General features: G+C 40.8%; 1 protein-coding gene across 3 annotated transcripts; it reads right to left on the bottom strand.

The window, feature by feature from the left end:
* Window positions 1–641: 641 nt before the first annotated feature.
* Window positions 642–13,450, bottom strand: HSPA14 (heat shock protein family A (Hsp70) member 14). 3 transcript variants are annotated; one of them, XM_086739943.1, is made up of 14 exons: window positions 13,377–13,450; window positions 13,111–13,191; window positions 12,925–13,007; window positions 11,828–11,876; window positions 10,907–11,000; window positions 10,691–10,781; window positions 9,493–9,597; window positions 8,508–8,669; window positions 7,442–7,597; window positions 6,076–6,178; window positions 4,574–4,789; window positions 3,940–4,113; window positions 2,852–2,922; window positions 642–1,311 (listed from the first exon to the last, which is right to left on the bottom strand). In XM_086739943.1, the coding sequence occupies exons 1-14, from the start codon at window positions 13,434–13,436 to the stop codon at window positions 1,233–1,235; spliced, it is 1,524 nt and encodes a 507-aa protein (XP_086596069.1). In that variant the 5' UTR covers window positions 13,437–13,450; the 3' UTR covers window positions 642–1,232. The 3 variants fall into 3 exon arrangements, 2 of the variants coding, with proteins under 2 accessions (XP_086596069.1, XP_086596070.1); XR_015257549.1 differs by having other exon boundaries at window positions 1,254–1,311; window positions 3,940–4,064; XM_086739944.1 differs by lacking the exon at window positions 13,377–13,450 and having other exon boundaries at window positions 11,828–11,959; window positions 13,111–13,159.
* Window positions 13,451–16,512: the final 3,062 nt, after the last annotated feature.

Raw genomic sequence — 16,512 nt, 5'->3', positions numbered from 1 at the left:
AGAAACAAGTTACCTCTCGTCACAGGACACTTTCCTATTGATAAAACCTTAAACCCCACTGGCTGGTACTATCACACGCAACAGAACTCCCCTTAAAAATGTCTGGCAGCTCCCTCAACTGTCTCTTACATCTATTTACAGAAGATGTAGGGCTCCACTCCAGATTTTGGATTTTCCAAGACCCCTCATAGAGGCTTTTCACATAGTTCACGAGGTCCTATTTACTTATTTTCCAGAGATCAAAGGCCCAGGCATAAGTGAGGTAGAAAACAGACAGTTGTTTGGAAGGCAGTACCATTTATATCTATGCTATTGCACTACTGCTGTTGTGAAGTAGGAAGAATATTGAAACACATGTTCTGCAAACACAAGACAATTTGGGAAGCCTGTAAAAAAACCAGATAATTGAACAAAGGACTCTTCCAATCCAGACAGGCATTCCTTGCTGTAGTTTCTGTCTCTGATCTTGAGGCTCTACTGTGTCACTTAGAGTGTTTTACAAGGCAACATCTGACCCTTAACAATCTCCCCCCTCCTTGTTAGTCCCCTACCTAGAGGGAAAAGAGGTGCCAGCTTATATCCAAACAAATATATAACATATAGATTAGAACAGTGCCACAGAGAATGGAGGATGACAGGAGCTGCATAAAAAACTTACTTTATTAATAACACATAAATAAGCACATACAACCCTTACACATATTTTTCAGGTAACACCACAAAACCATCTTACGCTAAGTCCATGGAAAAAAAAAAAAAAAAATCCTGCTGAAGAGGCCAGTGCACATGGGCATCACCTCCATGGTTTCAGGCAACATCAAGACCACACAGGATTTCAGCACAATTTGGAGCGGATTTTCACCAGTCTAGCTCTTGCTGGTTCAATGCTGTGCTGTTGAAGCCACTGATACACTGGGTGAGCAGGTACAGGACCTGATAAGTCCAAGGAAAAATCCTTAGACTGTGCGATATGCTTGTTGCTGAACCACAGGCGTGATGATTTGCCCTCTTCATTTTTGAAACAGGCGCTGATAATTCAATGCTCTGCTGTCTGCATCTCTTGATTAACATTTTGTACCACGCTTTCCTCTTCAAACAGACTTGGTGGCATAAAGTTTTACTTCAATTACAGTCCTCTAAGAATCATTAAAGATATCTCAGAGAGTCACCACTTTGGCAGAAAAGCCAATAAGAGACGAAAATCAACTTAGAAAAATGTTGCTTTCAAGAGACTATGACGCCACTTCAACAGTGATGATTTCACACTTTCCAGTATCTTGATCCGTGCAGGTAACATGCAAGGACCCATCCCTAGATAAAAGAGAAAGGTATGCTTAGGACTATCTCAACACAACCCTTAGTATGTTACCACATGTTCCAGAAAGGATAAATAATAGTCTTCACGCAGTCGAAAGGAAGAAAGAGTAGCATCAAAATATCCAGGGGAGAACACGATGCAGCACAGATTAAATTGATTTATGAAGTTAAGTTTAGTTTATTGAGTATTTTGATATGCGCTTCTTTCTCTCCATTAAAGCATGCACCTTCTCTACATATGGTGGAACAGATTCAGGAACATGTTTGAACACTGTAACTAAGTTTATTTAGTACAGGTCTATAAATAGAGTAACCAGTAATATTATTCATCTTGAAAACTCTGAGTAACAGCAACCAACAGATAAGCACGTCTTCTCAAAGCATGAGAATGTGACTTTCAAAAAGCAGAAGTAATCTTTAAATACTATGGCTCTCTTTCAAGGAGGAAAACCTTACTTTTCAAAATCCAAGAATTGAATCCTACTTCATCTAGACATACAACAGTCACATGTAATATTTAGAAAGAAACAGATGTGCTCTAGTGAACTTTCTATAATATTTTTCACCTAAATATTACTGAAAACGTCTTTAAAATAATGCAGGTTTTCTGCACTACACAGTTGCATATATAATCCCCAAGATATTTTTCTTATCAATGCTCAGTGCAAGTCTCTGTACAACTAACAAGGTATTTTAGGTGAAGTCTGTTAACAGAGCATTAATACATCTGATAGTTAACATAAGAAAATGAAGTATTTTGAAATCAAATAGCAAGTAGGGATTTAGTTTTTCAGCAACATCTAGACAACTTTTATATTATTTAGAAAAGCAGCATGAACTTCGGGACAGTCCTCAGAAGACAAACATACTTTGACTACTTAGAATTCCACTTTCTGATATCTTTATAAACTATTTAGAGTATTTCAAATGAGCCAAAGCACTCCTATTAAGGTTTAAGTTAGAGAAATTTCTTTAATATCATGTCATCCCCATTCCCCACCCTGCCGTAAGATAAGTAATAAGTAGATTTATGAAACCTAATTTCCTGTGGCATTGTTTCTCATGCTTAACAACTCTGTCTCTGAAAGCACAGAGCCACAGGTTTTAATCACAAATGCTGCGTATGAGAAGCCCTTCATGGATTCCTTAGCAACTAATAAAGATAGAAAAAAGTCAGGTAGAATCTAAGAGTATGGGCATTCAGCAGAACTCTCCGACCCCTTCCACAGGAAATTTGAGATTCTGGCCACTCCCAAGCATAGTTAAACTGATTAACAGTTCAAAAGTTGCTAAAAATCATCTGTATAACTGTGTTAAGTTTTATTTCTTTAGGAATCAAACAATGAAAGCACAGAAAGTACTGCATAAAAACCACACTCCTACAGAATTTACCCCTGCTAGGACGCAGCCCTGCAAGCAATGAAATGCTGAAATTTCCCAACAGAGAATTAAACATTCTGTAAGAGGCGAAAAGACAGCTTGTCAGAAGCAGGACATAGCAAGTTAACAGCAGAACAATAAATATTTCGGGTACCTTTTCATAGTGAGTACAGTTAGTATATCATGTAGGCCATCCTCCTTTTTATCTAAATCCTGGAGTATAATCTATTAAAAAAAAGTTACATTATAATCAAAGTTATCTACATCCTTGCACAGCAGTTTAATGAAGTGACACAATACCTAAAGTATGCAATTAATTCTGTTTAGCATCTCATACTAATAATTCAACATCAAAGCATTCTCTAGTGGAGTTCATTCATCCGTAGTGCAAATCTATGTAATTTTATCTATTTGCACTACTGTTGCAGTGATTTTGTTTCAGGGTCTATCACCAAGATAGTTGGAGTACCTACAACTCCCATAGACTACAGTAAAAGTACCATGTTCCCTTCCTTCAGATCAGTTCTGTAATTATTAGGTCTCTTCCCTTCCCTGTCCCCTTAAAGACCTTTGGGCAGGACTAAGGTGGAACAACAATTTTCTGAAGTATTCCATCCATTTCAGCCACATCTGCCCCCTCCCTGGTGCTTTAAGTGCACAGAAGCCAAGGTAAGCACATCATCAGTGTTTCAAACAAGCTACGTTCTCTCAATAGGTTGCCTCCTGGTTATATCTTTTTATCGGGTGAGGATTGATCATATCATCTTACCACTGTGAAAAATAAAATCTAGTATTTAATGCCAAGACGGAAATATCCAAGGCCAGGTAGGATGGGGCTGTGAGCAACCTGATCTGGCTGGAGATGTCCCGGCTCCTTGCAGGGGGGTTGGACTGGGTGGCCTTTAAAGGTCCCTTCCAACCCAAACCATTCTATGATTCTACTGGAATGACTGGTTATGATCTCTCATCCCAGGTGAGCTTACCACAGTAGTGCCAAATGTCAAACCTTGCCAGCCATTTAGAAGTTCAAATGGAAAACTTCAATTTCTTTAAAAAGTGCTTCAATACTCCACAACACATTTACAGAAGAATGCTTAAAGACTATTTCCAGAGACACATGTCATTTTAAATTTGTAACAAGAAGTTTTGGCAGGGGTGGTGTCAGTTCTTCCCCTGCCCCCAGATCCACTTCATTTCCAAGCGGTTGATATTAAAAGTGCATATGAATGTGTGTACACTCACCTGTGCAAATTTACCTTCTTCACTCATGGGACTTTTCCCCAATGACTCGTAGAGTTCAAGGCATACAGAAGAAGTGTTTCCAGGAGCATGCAGGGTGTGCTGCCTTCGAGCTGGTAATGGTGTCCCTGATGGAAATAGCACTGTGAATTTGTCAGCCCCTGACTCGTCTACTCCCTTTGAAAAGAAAGAAAAAGTTCACGCCTTTCTCCAAGTACTTTAGTGAGCTGGAAGTGTTAAGATGGTGCTCCACGAGAAAAGAAATCCAAGATTCATTATCTCTGCTATACTTATCATCACAAGTAAAAAAAAAAACCAAACAACAAAAAAACCACCCCCCCAAAAAAACCCAAAACAAACCCACAAACCAAAAATCCATTCCTATAAATAAATGAAAAAGTAAAAGAAGTACAGCTACTACAACACAGCAAAGACACAACCTATCTCCCCTTAAAAATCAAGCAGTTTCTCCTGTCAATTATTTGTCAATAAATCTAAGTTACCACTTAGTGCTGATCTATAGCCAACCTGCAGAATAATAAAACAATATTGTTTCTCTAACATCAATCACGCATAAGTCGTGCTGTATATTTGTTGCAGCAGTAAAATTTTCAAAGTTAAGTAATTTTAGCCTTACCTTAAGAAGAATATCTTTGGCAGAACACTCAATGAAGAGTGCCTCTTCTTCTAACAAAGGATTCTCTTTCCCTAGCAGAATTCCTGCCTCTATGGCTGCACCAATGGGAATAACTTCGTCTGGAGGAATTGAATTCAGTAATTCCACAGTTGGGAAAATGTCTTTGATCAGCTGCTGTAGCTTCGGGATTCGAGCAGACCCACCACAGAGAACTACCTGGAAAACATGCCTTAATGATTTCAAATCTTTCTTCTGACAGATAAAACAGACAGGTCACAACTCGCAATACAGAAATGCAAACTGCTCTGGGATATTTTATCATCTGCAGTTGTTAAAAGAAAAATTAATGCCATCTTTGCTTGACTTCTGTTTTGTATTCAAAATTAAAGGAAATAGCTTACAAGTCTGAAATGGTATCTTGAAAAGTGTTTCTTAGACTAAGCATCAGCTAGATGAAGTAACATTTTCAAAACAGAGGAATTCATCACAAAATAATGTCAAGTTAGAAGGGACCTCCAGAGTCCCCCTATCCGTATCTCCACAGATATACATTGCACAGGCCCTTTCAGTGTTTCATAGAATCATAGAATGGTTAGGGTTGGAAGGGACCTTCAAAGGTCATCTTGTCCAACCCCCCTGCAAGGAACAGGGACATCCCCAACTAGAGCAGGTTGCTCAGAGCCTCATCCAGCCTGGCCTTGAGTCTGATTACTCTCACACTACAAATTCTTTTCTTGGTATCTTAAATTTGCATACGTTGCAACTTGTGTTGAGTCTGAAAATAGCATTAACTATCATTAAAAGCACCAGCTAACTTCTGCTGCAGAATTTATGTGCCGATTCCACCAGCAATAAATGCAGCACTATTTGCCACACACTCGTGCACAGGAGTCAAGATGAAGTTACTCTCTTGTACCAAAGTAAAAAAGGCATTTGAATAAAATTAGTAATGTTTGCTACTGTAGTCACCACCTTTGGTATTAAAGCACTCCATGGTCTGGCATCTGATGTGTTCCTAAGTTTTTTAAACTAACAAGGAGGAGCATAGGCACCAAGTAGACACTAAGTGATCTATGCATCTCATAAGACAAAGAAAAGTTAAAACTGAGGCTTTCTTCAGAAATGTCAGCAAACCTCATCCAAAGCTCAGTGAGGGCTGAAGAAAGTTTATATACTAAACTTGAAGACGGTATTCCTCAGCTCTACCAAGAGTTACACCAACACACCAAATGGAGACAAATCCTCTACCATTAACTCAATACACAGCAGTAAAAATACATCGTTAACTCTGACTCTACATGATACTTAACTTCAAGTAACCAAAAATCAAAGCAAAGGTAGGAGTTCTAAAGATCTTGAGCCTACATACTTTGTCATATGTGAGCCAAAAAATGCTTAAACACATCACGAAATAATCTCAGGCTGCAAGGAAAATAGCCCCCATAAATATTGTTCTTGTGGAGTTCTAAAGCATACTACAGACAAGTGACTTCTATTATTACCTTATTAATATCATCTGCTGTAAATCCAACTTGCTGCAAAAGCTTTTTAATTGCTTCTACACATTTACTAAAGAGTGAGGAACAGATAAGTTCAAATCTGGCCCTAGAAGAGAAAAAGAAAAAAAAAAAAAAACACAAAAAACTTCAAGAAGTGTAATCTTACCCATTAGAGACAAGTTCCTGAAATGGAAGAACAATAATTTCTAGAATATTCTGTGGTTGTCTAGCTATATCTGGTACTAGGGATTTTTTTTTTTTTAATCTTATTTAACAATTATTAATCCCAAATAAACAGTTGGGTTTTTTTTTTTGTGAAAATATCTGTGCCATTGATTCCATCATTAACACTTACATAAAGTGAACATTAATTCTTCTTCAGTGTGAGTATTGTCTTGACTCGTATGTGAAAAGAAGAAGGAAAAATCCTTGAACTGCTTCATCATCTTTGAACTGGAGGCACAAAGACTCAAACGTGCCTCCTGAATTTTCAGCGGCAAATCAAGCCCTGTCCTGATTTGCATGCAGGGAGTAGGCACTTAAGCAAACTGAAAACCAAACTTATGCTTGCTTTGGGCTCTTTCAAGCCTGAAGAGCAAATTTTACTCTGTATGAATACAAGTCAAATTCTGCAACACTAGTCCACAGGACTAGCAACCTTATCCAAAATTGAGCCAAAACAAGTTACACAGTGTTGCTTCTCACACTTGCAAACATATTGCCTCTTATTTTATCACATCAAATTGCTGCAGGAGTAGATGCACAGTTCTGGAATCGAAAAGTCTATTTCATTTTGCTAAAGCTGCTGCTGACTGGAAAAGCAATCAAAAACATCTCAGTAGGAGATCATCCCAAGGGAAAAGACTTAGAGCAGAACACAGCAGCATGAACAAAAAGACAGAAAACATCTTTCTACTCCAGCTGTCAAAAAGAGGCAACATCAAGATTTCCATGACTCCTATCAGCCTGGAGCGTATTTAGATGAAAGAGTCCAAAAGTCTTACTTTCTTTAAGGCAAAATGAACAACAAGAAACAATAAGGAGGGGAGCAAAACTCCACCTCGCTGATTACAGTATCTATTTTCCTTTCATCAACAACTAGGTTCCAAAGATCTGGTCTACATGTGCCTTTGTGCGCTTTATTTTCTAACCATCAGGGCAACATTGTTAGTGCTGCTACTCCATCTACCAGAGACTGCATCGTAACAGAACTGTCAACATGAAACAAAGCCAGCTGGTCTTCCATCTTACTTCCATTTCTAAAATTAACACCACCAAAAATTAAAGCTTTTTGAACATCCTAAGCACCAACTGGAAAAATTTCAAGCATAGTTTTATATAGAAGCTGTAGCTTCAAGATTTGCTTTACCTGGACACATTACAATCAAAGTCTAATCCATCATACAATGAATCTACAAAACAATTTGCACTTCCCAGGGTTGATAACGAGTGCTTTGCAACATCAGCGCTGTTCATTAACTTCATCATAGCTCTGGGATTTCCTCTAATATCATGTTTACAAGACCTACATTTTAAAAAAAAAGAAGAGATATCAGTTTAGAAAGGCAGGCATTTGAGTGATAACACTAACTTTCTGACAGAAAAAACAGGGTGAAGTCATTAAACTTTTTTTTTTCTGTAGATGTTTTAGCATTATCTACAACGCCACTAATGAAAGCACACAAAGAACAAAAGTGTTTCAATTTCAAGTAAAGAACACTGTGTAGAGGCACCCTGAACTCAGGCACTAGTGCTTATCATACAGATATAAGTCTTTCTGAACAGTTTCTCAGCTGAACAAATCCTGTAAGAGACTGCAAGAACAGCAAGAAAAGGCCTGCAAGTTAACCAATTTTAACTGCAGATTAAGGAGGAATTGAACACCAAACATTAGACACGTCAACAAAACAGTCTGTTTCATCCAAAAATGCTCCTCCTGTGACAGTACCCAACTGACCATCTCAAGCTAATGGTAATTAATGCATTTGTTAATTCTTGCTCACTATAGGATGACACACCAGACAGACTTCCTTTTGATCACCCAAGCCCCTCCACAGTCCTTCACCCCAACAAGAAAAATAACAAGACCCACACAGGTGAATTCCCTGCCACTCCAAAAGCTTCTGACTGAAGGGGTGTCAGCAACCTGTACTCACATACATCACTGAAAACACAAAACAGTTCAACACCAACTTCAGGCAACATTTACCCAAAACCAAGCATTTCCCAGTCTTCCTCCTCCCCCCAAACAACTGACTTGATATATCTTTATTATCTTTAATAACTTTCATATCTTTATTTGAGCCATTTCACTCGCAGAGGGTCAGCTAGATCTGACAACCTAATATGAATGTTTCCCCACTCCCCGGTGCAAGCAAGCATCAGAGAACAAAGTTCTTGTCCTAACAACAACATGCATGGAATTCAAAACCCACCTCTGAAATTCAGAAGCCAAGTGCTGTGCTAGAGCTTCTGTGAAGCAAACTCCACCAATGCTATCATCTGTGTTTGTAGCAAGCACACGATATATTCCACTGTTTACTTCTATGACTGTGATAGAAAGCGATATTCCACCAAGTTTATAAACCAACACATTGCTGCCATGGTTAAAAAAAGAAAGTAATATTAATAAGCCATCTAAAATGATGTGTATTTTGACACACTTTCTAAAAAGATGACCACCACATGATGTATTGCAGGTTTTAATCAGTTTTGTGAAGTGAATTTGATTTGGGGTGTTTGTATTTAATGCATCTTGGTACCACTGACTACTTGCCAATGTTATCTAAAGAACAAAAGCAGCCTATTTCATTCAGTGAGAACAGCGAACGTTTCTCCTACAACATAAATGAGAATTGAATATTACATTCAAGATTACAGGTAAGAATTATATGAGAAAGGTAAAAAATATCAACCAAGAAGGAAAAAAAAAACAAGACATCTGTTTGCACTGACAGCAGTCTTCGCTATTTTGAAGATCTTGTGAAGCATTTCCATATTTGTAAGGGAAACTCAAGGCACCTACTGAACCCAGGAACTTGGCTTTAGCTCTTCTACTGTATGTAAAATGACCTCATCTCCCACAACTGAAAAAGAGCTACGCCAGAATCTGTTTAAGGGATGTATTCTTCAAGCCAATCAACTCATTAAAGAACAAGACAGAATCTGGGGACAAATCTTTAAAGACAATTTAAAAAAAAAAAAAAAACCCAAACAAACAATCCCAGAACAAAGGGGTTTAAACCACTATGGATTTACAACTTCTAAATTGTTGTTGGCTTTATTAAAAGAAAAAAGAACAAGCCTCAAATAATTAATTTTGTATTGACTGCTAAGGCAACACAGCACTCCCTCATTTAAGATTTCTCAGGGTTTAAGTACAGCAGCTTACATTTAAGAAGTAAAACATTAGGATTTTACCTTTTCCCAGTGGGTGAATCTTGGCCAATTCCATAAGCTAGGAGAGCTGCAGATGGTTCATGAATTAATCTCATAACATTAAATCCAGCAGCTGCAGCTGCTTCCCTGTGATAAGGCATAACAGCATTTCATTTTATTACAACGATTTCATTATAGTCATGCACACTATTAAGGTTTCATCTGAACTATGTATGCCACCAACTCAGAACTTGGTTACAGCATTATATTAACAAACCAAAGTGACTGGAAAACAAAGGTATCAAGCAGTTCACTTGCTACTGTGCTCTTCAGGTAGTTGGGTCTGCTGTGTGATTATTATCAAAGAAAACACTGATGTATCAGTCTACACGCCCCATAAAAAACAGTAAAACTCCCTTCAGATACAAAATGAAAAACTCCACCCTCAATTAAACTTCATAACTTATCTTAATGCATGGTATTAAAAGTCCTTGGTATGTTATTTCAACAGATACCATGCTAACAAAATTGCTTTTACTTCCAAATCAAGTTACCGCACCTCACTTCTAACATTTTCTTTACATATTTTCTTTAAACTTCAGTAACCCTGGGACTGCCCTGCAAGTTGTTTCCTCAGCTTTGAAGCCATTTTGAAACTTGCACGCCAAAGCAATAGAGTGTTTCACTATACATACTTCCAGCTCACTAAAGTCTTACGACCAACTTGAAGTGTGCTTTAAGTATTCCAGGACAGTTAAACATCAGGGCTTCTGCATATCAGAAAGCAGAAACAGATGCTGCCAATTATGCACAGCTTTAAGTCCAGATGTTTTCATATGGAGAAACTTTTTCAGTAGAACTTTTTGCAAACAGAACTTCCAAGTGGAATACTGTTGTGTATTCAATATCTGCTCTCTGACAAAAGTCCTCAAGAAAGGCACGTAACATCACTTGGTTTGGTGAGTATTGTTGTATGAAGGGATGGGAAATTATGGAGGAGGGCTGAGAAATTATTCACACTTCAATGGGGACACTAAAGATCCACACCCGAAATGACATTCCATGAAAAGTTTCTAAAGTCAGGATTTAATCTCCTACTTTCATATCTTCCCAATACAAATAACATCCCAAGGTCTTGACTGGTAGTCACAAGCTGAAGTCCAGGAGAATTCCCATTGCTGATCTGCCAGCTAGTCTGCTTTAGGTACGTTAAATAACAGAAAAATCTTAATCCTCTTACCCAAGGGCATTTTTCTGATTCTCTCCAAAATCAAATGGTACAGTGATAACAACGTCATTTACATCTGAACCCAATGCAGACTGAGCAGTTTCTGTTTACAAACATAGGCAGAACATGTTGATTAAAAGCAAAAAAAAAAAAAAAAATACTACATCTTAAAAATATGAGGACAGCTTAAGAAAACAAAAACATGTTATGATTTTACTTATTATATACCTTTCATTTTACTGAAGATTAGTTTTGCCACATCTTCTGGGCTAATAAGTTTATTATCTATTTCATATTGAAGCTTCCCATTCTTCTCAATCATCTGTAAGCAAAAACAACATACCTTTGTTAGCTACGTAGTTTGGTTATCAACAAAAAAATAATGTTTCGTTTAGTTTCCACCCACAGTAAAAAGCACTGGACTGCGTAAATACCTTCTGTGTTAGTTCTCCACTACAAGAGAATAAATGCTTCCAAGATGCTTATCAAAGACCACAAAAAAACCCTGTATTATCCAACAGACACGACAGTGACATTCATATGGACTTCGACTCCAGACTTTTTCTATTAAGAAGCTTTCCTTAGTACAAAAGCAACATTTAGAACAAAAGTACTTGACTGCTTATATTCCATAAGAAAAAATAACAACTATTTATATAAGCATGTCAATATGAACACAGAAACCAGAGAAAAACTCTTCCTTCTTCAGGAATGTATTTTCCAGGATAATTTTTCTCTTGATTTGCAAAAAGGTTTCTAGTAACAAGCACAGTATTCTCCAAATTAAATACTGGGATTAAATGAAGTGGTTAAGCATTTTTATCAGAAGATGCTGTAACCTGAGCATCTTCTACCAGTGCGAAGAAAAACCACCAGGCTATTGCTCAAATATATTAAGAATCATCCCTTTTGAGAATGGTCGAGAGATAAATATGATTTTTTTCTGTTGGACTACATTTTGATGGTAGATCTCAGAACAAAGTTAAGTTGTCTACTTCATAAAAAGAGAAACATTTTATACAGCAGCAAATGGATGAGAGCTGATCACTAGAGAACACAAACATGGTGTGGTACAGACAATGCCAAGAAGAACAGTACAAACTGATACAGGTTACTTTGGGAACAACAAAAATCCTAGATCACACTCACCGAACATTTGCTTTCGGCAATGTATTTCTCTGCCTGTGGGTCACCAGAGCTGTTCAGACAAATTCAAAACACCAATTAAATCACATCTTCAAGAGTAACTGCACAAATTCTTCTTGCTGATATTCTTTATGCCTACAGCATATGAAGCTACACTTCAACCGGAATTCCTGTTTCCAGTCTGTGGATACATTTATACAGCAGAAGAAAACCCAACAGTTCTGACTTTCCCCAAACTAAAGATTGGAAAAACACCTAAGTTAGTGAAAAGAGAAAACAAAAGCCAACAGATTGGTTTAACCTGCTATCTCCAATAATCACCATAAAAGATTTCAGTGGCACTTCTGGTGCATTCATAGCATCATAGAATAGTTTGGGTTGTAGGGGACCTTTAAAAGTAATCTAGTTCAACTCCCCTGCATTGACTGAAGTAATGTCACACCAATAAGCTATCCTTAATCCTTTACTAACCGTGAAAAGTTATGCATCTGAAAATACATCAGAACAGACATCAGCTCACCACCTCCCTTCAATGAAAGGGCTGCAACACACAGCCAGGTTATCAGTAAAAACCTTTGTCGCATCTCTGACGTTAGACCTAAGCCAACAAGTTTAGTTCTGGTATGACTGTAACTGCCAGCGCCATCTGTCTCAGCTCCACTAAGTGAAGAATGACAGCAAGCATTATACCAATGTATTTTTAGAACTGTAATAAAAGACAACACAAAGTTTCATGCAACTAAAACCACACTGCATTTTAGCCACAGCAAAATATTCAGGTAACAACAAGAAATTGTACTTAAGAAATTTAAGTATATAGCAAAAGCACACATGCAACTTGCTAAAGAATTTCACAATTTGATCTCACAAATTCAGACATAAAACACGACACATCTCGTTACTCCTGGAATGAAACGTAGAATAAGAAGTTCATAATACAACAAGTTTTTAAGACCTGATAGATCCTCCTGTCAATGTCAGGTTAACCGCACCACTATCACACAAGATTAAAATACCTTTAAGATCAGCGCTGAGACTTTGTTTCACGGAGCAGCTTTAACGTGGAAAGCTAAACTTCCCTTTCACACCTGTTCTCTTACCTTCGCCCAAGGATCTGCTTTACTTTCACCACAGTGCTTGAAATATTTCTTACTCTACTTTGCTTTGCAGCTAAGCCAACAACCTGAATGAAAAACGCAGGGGAAAAAAAAAAAAAAAAAAAAGAACTGAGCGAGTGGCAGAGCTCCCCTCCGCTCCAGCCCCCCACCACACCAGGTAAGCCTCACCTCCTCGCTCTCCGAGAAAGCAACGACCGCAGGAGTGACCCTGTCCCCAGCGTCGTTGGCCACCACGTCGGCTCGGCCATCCTGCGGGCAGAGGCACCACCCGTGAGCCGAGCCCCGTCCGGGCTCCACCGGCTCCGCGACCCCGCAGCGCCGCGAGGGAACAGAAATGACCGCGGCACACCCACACCCACACCCCCCCCCCCCCCCCTCCCTTCCCGGCAAGGACCCCCGAGCGGCCACGGCGCCTCCGGGCCGCCGCCCCTCACCTTGTAGACGGCGGCGCAGGCAGAGCTCGCCCCCAGGTGAACACCGATGGCCGCCATCATCCCCTGCCGCTCCACGCGCGCCCGCCGCCCCACAATGCACCGCACCGCACCCCCTCCTCCCGCTCCCAACCAATCCCGCTCCTCTCTTCTCCCCCGCCGCCAATCAAAGCCCGCGCCGCTCACTCTTTCTTTCGCGAACCAATCGTGGAGAGGCTCACTTGGACGCGCCGTCATCGGTGGAGCAGCCAATGAAAAAAAAAAAAAAAAAAAAAAAAATTGCGGGGGGGACGTCACCGCGCATGGCAACGGGGCAGGGTGTGCGCGCGCGGCCCGGGCGGTTTGGCGGCAAGCGGCCGCTGCGGGGAGCGCGTCAGGCGGGGCCGGGGCCGGGGCCGGGGCCTGGGCCTGGGCCTGGGCCTGGGCCTGGGCGGGCACTGGTTTGTTTAACCCCGTAGGGCCCAGCCGCTGAGAAAATAGAGATTAAAATGGAGAAAGGCGAACGAAGCTGTTCCGGGCATGCGCTGGGTTACGCCAGTGGCGTCTCTCATGGCTTAATTGCAGGCAATGAACCACGCGGAGACGGCGTAAATATTTTTTTTATCCGAGCGCAGTAATTAGCGAAGCAGCCAAGCTGAAGCCCTGATTTTGCATAATCTAACCAGACATGAGCGATGTCTGAACGCGAAGCTCAGTGTCTCGTTATGTTGCACTTCTGTTGGAGAAATCCATCTTGGCATTACTACAGGGGAAAAAAAAAAAAGTAAATTATTTCTAATCAATCCTGGGGGAATTTAACATCGTTCACACACAACTGAGTTCTCCCCGGGCACAGCCATCGCCATGCTGAAAGCTCCTCAGATCTCCTGTGGCCCTGTCACCAGCCCAGCAAAGTTCCTGCGTGCCTTGGCGGGGAGCAGGCCCGCTCACGGACACGGCTTTGAGTCCTCTCGCCTTCAAGACGACAGCGCTTCTGTACGTTTGGGTGCTCATTTGCCTCTCATTTCTGTAGGGAGTCGAAATGCCGTGCAGTACCATCTCGCTGCACCATTCTGAAGTAACGATTGTCCTTATCCTTGCTTTACATATGATACGCTGAAGGGTTAAAGGAATGAATGGAGGTCACATAGAGCTGAAAGGAGTTACCTGGAGTCAAAGGGATTTTGTGTCCCAAAACTAATCCTGGGCTTCCTAAGGCACTGGACTATCTTCCTTTCAGTAACCGCGCTTGCTGAAGTCTGACCAAAGGCTGGAGCTCAGATTGCCAGCAACCCGTGCTCGGGAGATGATGGCAGTGTTGATAAACGCAAAACTCTTACAACTGAAAACAATACTGTTGAAGTGTGTCCAAATTGTAGTTCCTTTCTGCCTCCTCTTGCAAATGGAGGAATTAAAAGAGAAGAAGGGTAGAGGTGAGCAGGAGAGACCTGTGGGGACTGGAGAAAGGTGCTTTGTCAAAGGTAAAAATGTAGGGAGTCTGAGAAGAGACACTGAAGATAGGAGGGTAAAGGAGAACAGAAGCCCGTAGTACAAAAACCATCCAAGAATTATTTTCCTGTCCTTTCCCCCAACCTAATACTGGGTACACAACTTACAACAGTAGACCAGTACGTGTAATGTGTGACTCAAAAAGTGCTTCTGGCCACACTGTGAACATCTCCTGTGCAACAAAGCACATCCACGGTTATTTTCCAGTTGCTGTTATGCCATGGACGTGTCAGGATGGACACACAGAAGTTCTGCTTATCTTAACTAGAGCAATTCATGTTCCTTCCAGGTAAGCAAATCTGTGTGGAAGCAGGCAAGAAATGCCTTGGCAGGGGTTCGTGGTGGCCGGTAGTGTTTGTTGAGGAGTGAAAAGACCTCTCTGTGCCCTTCCTATCTTTTTGGGTGGCGTCCTTAGCTAATGGGAAGCTCTGAGGTTGCACGGAGCTTGACTGAGCTGAGAGATGGACTGAACAACCCACTTTTATTTAGAGTGGAAGAGGCTGCCCTGCTTGCTATGGCAGTTCTGTAAATAAGTGAAAGCCTTAATATGGTTGTTGTTCATTAAAGGTGGGGTTGGGGAGGTGAACACAGATCCAAGCAGCAACATGGATTCAGGATGCAAGAGAATTTAATCTTTCATGCCTCTGGGAGATATGAGGTATCCCTCTTAGTCAGAAGGAGGAGAGAAATCCAGCCCCAGTCTGACTGGAGTCCTGCACATCTCCAGGTACCTACATCAAACAAACAAGCCCACCGTGCTCCCCCTGCAATAAACACCTCTGATTTAGCCACGTACTCTGCTGAAACCTCTTAGTATTATTTCCCAGCTGACAAACCAGTAGCCCACTCTTTCACAGTGTCAGAGCTACCCCTTCTCTCCCAGTCTGTGGCACTTCTCTTGGCCATCCGAAAACCAGACCTACCACCATCAAACCAGCTGTTAGCACAGTATGACATGACCTTGCCCAATCTCTTTCTGTACCGAGAGCTCGCAGGCAGCCTGAGAGACTTGAATGCAGAAATGGATCCCCCTGGCACTGTCCGTAGCAGACGGACTGCAGGAAAATCACAGAGAATACAGCAAAAAGGCAGGAACATCTGTTGAGTTATTTAAAGTGGAAGCAAGTGTCTCTATTGAACAACAGACTGTTTTGCGGCTGGTAAATAGTATATACTCTAAAATGTTCCTTGGGATGTAAAGGAAGAAGGATGAGAGAACTTTTAATTATCTTGTGCGTGTTCTGATTTAATTCTCAGGAAATTAAGCTCCAAGAGATGGCAACTGCAAGACCATGGCCTGTGATCGTCTCCAGACTGGGGATATGAACAGGGCCAGTGGAGTGGGTTCTCAGGAGAGCTGTGGGACAGCCCAGCTGCGGGGGGATCTGGACAGCGGTCCTTCAGGTGAAACTTCCCCCCTGGCTTTGAGAACAGCCTCTTCCCCAAGACAGGGTGAGACTGTACAGTCCTACAGGAGATGTCGATGATCTACTGATGGAAAACTTCCATCCCCGTCGCTTTTCTTCATAAAAGCGTCCATGAGATGAGTTGGTTTGGTTTTTTTTTTTTTTTTTGCATAAAAAGGGGCTCCTCAAACTCATTACCTAAATCCTCCTAAGTAATTGCATTGTTTATTTTGGGCACAGGAATA

The sequence above is a fragment of the Chlamydotis macqueenii genome, chromosome 1 (assembly GCF_036417535.1).
Source record: "Chlamydotis macqueenii isolate bChlMac1 chromosome 1, bChlMac1.mat, whole genome shotgun sequence".
Classification (NCBI taxonomy): Eukaryota; Metazoa; Chordata; class Aves; order Otidiformes; family Otididae; genus Chlamydotis; species Chlamydotis macqueenii.
The sequence above is the reverse complement of the archived record's forward strand: the minus strand, read 5'-3'. Positions and strand labels throughout refer to the sequence as shown.

Bases quoted from the DNA above. Each gene is read 5' to 3' on its own strand.
- HSPA14 (XM_086739943.1), bottom strand. From the start codon at position 13,436: ATGATGGCGGCCATCGGTGTTCACCTGGGGGCGAGCTCTGCCTGCGCC. The intron at 10,782-10,906 runs GTATATAATAAG...GTTTGTAAACAG, and splicing joins AATCTTCAGTAAAATGAAAG to AAACTGCTCAGTCTGCATTG. The intron at 2,923-3,939 runs GTGAGTGTACAC...TTTTTTTAATAG, and splicing joins AAGAAGGTAAATTTGCACAG to ATTATACTCCAGGATTTAGA.